Here is a 5,822-nt window from a genome sequence, read left to right as displayed (position 1 = left end):
ATCTTCATATTAGGGAGATTTTTGGCAAGTTTCGAAATCTGTTGTTATATTCCTCGACTCGTCGTGCGTTTTAAACCTACGAAAACTTTTAATCAAATACTGAAATTTTATATAAAAAAAGACTGAAGTGCAAATGTTATGATAAGCAAAAGTGATAAATCAAAATCTGATCAGCAATTTGAAAGGAGATAAACGGTAAAATGAAATAATTTCGAAAGTGTGAATCCATAAGGCCGTATAAGCTGGTGGTGTTAAAATGGCAATTTCGAATTCAGTTCCAATTTTTTCTATACCAGTGCATACAATAGGAATATNTGTGAATCCATAAGGCCGTATAAGCTGGTGTTAAAATGGCAATTTCGAATTCAGTTCCAATTTTTCCTATACCAGTGCATACAATAGGAATATAAGCACCGTTAGGTGTTTGTTTTTCAACTTTCTGGTACGCTTTTAAATCTTATAACCCATTGACAAAGCACGAGTTTCAAAAAAGACCCCGCTAGACGAGCCACGCTGCACTTAGTGATTGCAGCTGCACCTAATTTTGGTGAGGGAAAGAAGCTGATTTTTTTGCATTCAGTTGTAGCAAGTGCCGATGGAACTTTAGTTAAAAGTACAGTTCGAACAGCTATTTACAATAAAGTTGTGTACACACAGTGTCGCTTGCGATAAAATTGTAGTAACACAAATGTGCAAACAAAGCAAACGATAAAATTCATTTTGCTTTTTTCCGTAACAGTAAATATTCAGTTTGTGAAAAAATTATATATTAAAGAATTGGGTATTATTATTGGCCAGGGACGTGAACCGGATGAAAAATTTGGTCGGTTCGGTTCAGCGGTTGGAACCGTTTTTGCACTTTTGGATTGGTTCGTCAAAGCGGTTTTTTGGGTCTTTGAACCGGGGGTTCGGTTCGGTTCAACGGTTCGAAAAACAAAAAAAAAAATAACGCGCAAGTTTAAGTGTCAAGTGCAACAACGCGCAAGGTTAAGCGGTCTGTCAAATGAGATGGGTAGGCAACCCATTGATATTCTCACATGGTAAAAAAACATGGTAGGTATTACCATGTTTAACAAAAACAAAAAATAGTGGGTACATTTATCAATTGAAAATTGGTTGAAACGAACCTTTAAACCTTTATGGGAAGTGGTTCGGTTTTCGGTTCGGATCAAACATTTGTGGAAAATTTCGGTTCGGTTAATGGTTCAGTTAATTAATAGAAAAAAGCGGTTTTCCGGTTCAAAACCGGTTCGGTTCAAAACCGGTTCACGTCCCTGTTATTGGTTATTGAAGAGAAACGAAGTTTTCCGACCAAAAAATATTGATTTTCAAAAATTCTATACCATTTCTACGAAAACTTTTTTTATTAGCCATATCAAATACATGGAAAATCTTGAGCGCTTTGAACGACCTCTAAATATTTTTTGATTTCAAAATAAAAGAAAAAACAGGGGTATAATTTTTTCGGTATAGAACAATCCTAGGGGGGAGGGCGGCAAAATGTCGACTTAACTTTTTTTTTGGACCATCCTAATGTACATATACCTACATATGAATTTATGCTCAAATTACATCTACTTACTTTTAATGTTTTACTTTTTAGTTGTTTTGTATAGTTCTAACAAAATTTTTATTAAAGCGATGCCTCCTGCTATATACTTTTTCGAATATTTTGTCCGAAGAAAGTAAGAGAAAACTTATAAAATGAATAAATAAATACTCGATACATGCAAAAGCAAAAATACAAACTTCTGTTTGAAATACGAGACTCTTAGGTGAGGCACAGCTTGAGGATATGAGAAACTATCGTAAACTCGTAAAATCGGCTAACATAAGTTTCTGGGTCGGGTGGGATCGTTTATTTTCATATACATGTGCATGTACAGGGTGGGCCAAATAATACCTACCAATGTTAAACACGTTTAACTTCTTTATTTTTTAATATTATTGTTATTTTCTTTCTGCATGTTATAGTTAATCTCTTGCAAAATCATAATGGATACTTACAGCAGGACCACCAACAACGACTACAATACGCTATTCATTTTACACAATTAGCCACACAAATTGATTTTTTAGGTAATGTTTTGATGTCGGATGAAGCGCATTTCCAAGAAATGCTGTAGATTGTGGGGCTCTGAAAATCCAAGGGCAACACACCAGCACCAGTTACACCAATCCAGTTGCACTGTTTGGTGCGAAACGCCAGAAACGATTTCTGGGGCTTCTTACAGAACAATGATTGACAACTTGTTGCGGCCAACGGCAGAGCAGCATCCTAATTTGTAGTTCCAACAAGATGGAGCGACTGCGCACACTGCTAGGCAAACTATGGACCTATGAACTATTGATGGTAGGTCTTATTTGGCCCACCCTGTACTTGTACGTAAATACGTAAATACATTTGTATACTTTGATTTTTCCTTTCTGTACTTACCCCAGGCCAATTATGAGCTTCATTCATATCCTCGCACTGTGTCCAAGTATTCGAAGATGGGTCGTAACATTCAACGGATTTTAAACGGTTTCCATTAAAGCCTCCCATAACAAAAATTTTGCCATTCAAAGCCACGGCACCAGCTTCACTTCGTGGCGTAATCATACTGCTAACTAATTCCCATTCGCTACCGGGTGAATACCTAAAAACGGGTTGGTATTTAAATTTTTGATGTAATTGATAAATATACATGCATAGGTATCTGGCTCTCAGAAGCACAATGTTTTACAAGGGAATTTGACGCAAATATAGCAAAAAAGTCTAAACTGTAACCCAACGCAAAAAAATATAATTAGGCTGAGCATCGAAAACCTCTTGGATTTTGATTACCACGTATGGATAATAAAGCTTGGACATATTTAATTTGGTTGACACCCAAAAATTGCTGTTCTACTGTATAAGAAAAGGCGGGTACAATCTTCCTTTTCAACCGAGTGCCGCTCCAGAACCCTCCACAGGGATTGGATACCTTCTTGTTTTTTCTACATCGTGTTTCCAACTTTCTTCTTTTTCTTTATTGGCGCTGTAACCGGCTAAGCGATTTTGGCCGACTCCAAAACAGCACACCAGTCATTTCTCTTCTGTGTCAACTGGCGCCAATTGGAAACGCCAAGTGAAGCCAAGTCCTTCTCCACCTGGTCTTTCCAATGCAGAGGAGGCTGCTGTGGTTGTAGTGGTTAGCAGTGCGCGCGTAAGTATAAAGTCTATCCACCCATTTACTATCCCGGATGAAGCTGTGGATGTTCGATATATTCACCTCCGCTATCTCCCCCAAGCTATTGAAAAAGCGTGATCCCAAATGCTTGAGACGCTTTGTCTGGAGAGCTGGACATTGACATAAGTTGTGAATCAATTCTTCTTCATCCTCATGCCGACAACTTCTGCAGAGGGAGATTGTTGGTATACGCCATCGGTGGAGCATTGGTGCTATAGCACAGTGCCCCGTGATGACACCGGTAACAGCCCTAACAGCAGATTTATTTAGTGTCAGTAGTTCCTCAGTACGACTCCTATTGAGTCTCGGCCACAAGGATCTTGAGACCTCACAGTCGTCCTGATTGATCCAAAGGTCATTGGTCACTGCGGACTAAATCGCGACGCGTTATGAAATGTCATGTTGAGGTGAAGCTAAGCAGTTTGGTTAGATGACACGGTTTTTTTAAACAAAAAAACTAAAATGGCGCGCGACCACATTTACTAGCCGGAAATCTGCACTCAATATGCTTTCATAACTGGATAGTACAGCCAACTTAAAATTTATTATTTTATTGTTCTTCACTAACATATAGAATGCTAATGAATTTTTTGCTCAAACAAACGTGTTTAGCAACGTATTCAATTATATTTACTTCAGTTACAGTCGTTGCAAACGAAGAAATATGGAACCATTTATATTGGACAGCCATGTGCGTTTGGAGGCAGGTAGCAAGATCAAAGGAAATAGGGTCAATTGACACTATTTTGCATACTGGTGCGAAATAAAGCCAATTGACATTATTGCCTTTTCAAAAGCGAAATAAAATCCATTGACATTATTGCTCTTTCAAACATTAAATTTGCGTAGCTTCGCGGTTGACCGCGTCCTTTATCTTTATCTTTGTTTTTGTTTATATTCCCACCTTTGCATTAGTCGTTTCCCTCCCAATGGCAGCAATTCGTTTTCTGTACCCGCCATATACCACCTTTACCGTGACGTTAAATATTTATCGCAAACATGTCGCAGCTGAAGTAATAAGTTTCGCTTAAATAGTTTGAGTTTAACGTTTGAAACAGGTGACCGTGGCCACCCTTTTCAAGCACCTCAAAAATATTTTAATTGTTATTGCTGGAGATTTCTTAAAACTCTCCCGTTTCACGCTCACTTTATAGTATTTTATGCACAAAAAACTTCTGTATAGTTTAACTAAATTAACAAAAAAAATTGAGTTTATTCAAAACCATTAAACAAATACTGCTATGGCAGTACCGATAGCCAGCAGCGACAATACAGCATTTGTTTTGATTGCGAGCAAACCATGAGTATCACTTCATTTATTGTCAAGTGCATTTGCTTTATTACTGCATTTACAGAAGTGTGCAATACTTACAGTAAAAGTAAAACCATTTGAGCAGCCTCCTAATTTACACAGACAAAGTTGGAAAAAATGTCCATTTTCTAATTAGCTAGCAACGGATATATATAGTTGGGGTTTGACCGAGCTTAGACTACTTTACTTGCAAAATATTTAATATTTATTATTATGGTCTAGTAGCCGTGGCTACCAGTATCGTACTTTGTATTATGTAAAGCTATTAATCTCAGTATATAGAGAAAAACGCAGAGAGCATCCGAATTTACTTTTTTTTGACATGTATGTACATTTTGAAGTAATTGGCAACTTTGCTCCAATGCGTTTAACAAATTATGTAAAAAAATAACAAAATCGTCACAAGCGTGAAACAGAAAATTGCGCTACTATACACAGTAGCCGACGGTCAGTAGCCAGTTGCCGTACGTAATGCGAATTTTTGTATATGGTTGGCCATCGGCTATCAGTCGCCATACAAAATTGGGCCATTAAATACATTAATTGGATACTTTATTTCAAAGGATTTGCTTTGATACTAAAGAATACAAAATATTATCTGCTTCGTTATGAAATATTAAAAAAGCTTCAGATTTTCATAAATACTTACTTTTCCACAGACTTTGTACATTCTCCATCTGAGCTACGTCCACCAATTGCGTATACATTTCCATTTAATAGTACAACACTTGGCCAATATCTTGACTGAATCATTGAAGGCAACGTCCTCCACGTTTTCGTTTTTAAGCTCCAGCTTTTAACACCGTTAATTGCTTTGCCATTTTGGTAACCGCCAATGTAAATAATATTGTCTTCCATAAGAACTATGCCGCGTGCTTCTGCATTATGTTCTACTTCAGCGTATTTTTGCCATTCATCTTCAGTTTCGTCATATTGGAAAATTGTGCATTTACAGTCCTGCATTATACATACACATGTATGTATGTATTAATAGNCATATGTATATATTAAAACATATTTTAACAAATATTCATGAAATTAAAACACATATTTATAAAATATCTAGCGAAGAAAAGTTAAATAGAATGCAGCGAAAACCTAAATTTTACAAGAGGGCTGTCTTAGTCCCAGCCAGTAAAATCATCGTAAACGAACTCGAAACTGGATATTTCCTCTAAGAAAAGCCGGCTAAAAAGTCGTTTATGACAGCCGTTTACGATTCGTTTTCGAGTACTTTTTCGCTTGAAATTGTCGATCGCCTACGAACAGTCGTAAACGGATCGAAAAAGCATTCGTAT

General features: G+C 37.0%; 1 protein-coding gene across 1 annotated transcript; it reads right to left on the bottom strand.

The window, feature by feature from the left end:
* Positions 1-1,787: 1,787 nt before the first annotated feature.
* LOC108381704 (kelch-like protein 5) lies at positions 1,788-5,487 on the bottom strand. Its single transcript, XM_017638115.1, has 2 exons — positions 5,174-5,487; positions 1,788-2,639 (listed from the first exon to the last, which is right to left on the bottom strand). The coding sequence occupies exons 1-2, from the start codon at positions 5,485-5,487 to the stop codon at positions 2,345-2,347; spliced, it is 609 nt and encodes a 202-aa protein (XP_017493604.1). The 3' UTR covers positions 1,788-2,344.
* Positions 5,488-5,822: the final 335 nt, after the last annotated feature.

This window comes from Rhagoletis zephyria, unplaced genomic scaffold (genome assembly GCF_001687245.7).
Source record: "Rhagoletis zephyria isolate East Lansing unplaced genomic scaffold, Rhagoletis_zephyria_1.1 Rzeph_scaffold_23462, whole genome shotgun sequence".
Classification (NCBI taxonomy): Eukaryota; Metazoa; Arthropoda; class Insecta; order Diptera; family Tephritidae; genus Rhagoletis; species Rhagoletis zephyria.
This window is presented reverse-complemented; position numbering and strand designations above follow the sequence as displayed.

What these genes read in the sequence shown, in the direction of transcription:
- LOC108381704 (XM_017638115.1), bottom strand. Translation starts at nt 5,487, where the DNA reads ATGCAGGACTGTAAATGCACAATTTTCCAATATGACGAAACTGAAGAT. An exon ending in TGTACAAAGTCTGTGGAAAA is followed by an intron (nt 2,640 to 5,173) that starts GTAAGTATTTAT and finishes ACCCGTTTTTAG; the next exon opens with GTATTCACCCGGTAGCGAAT.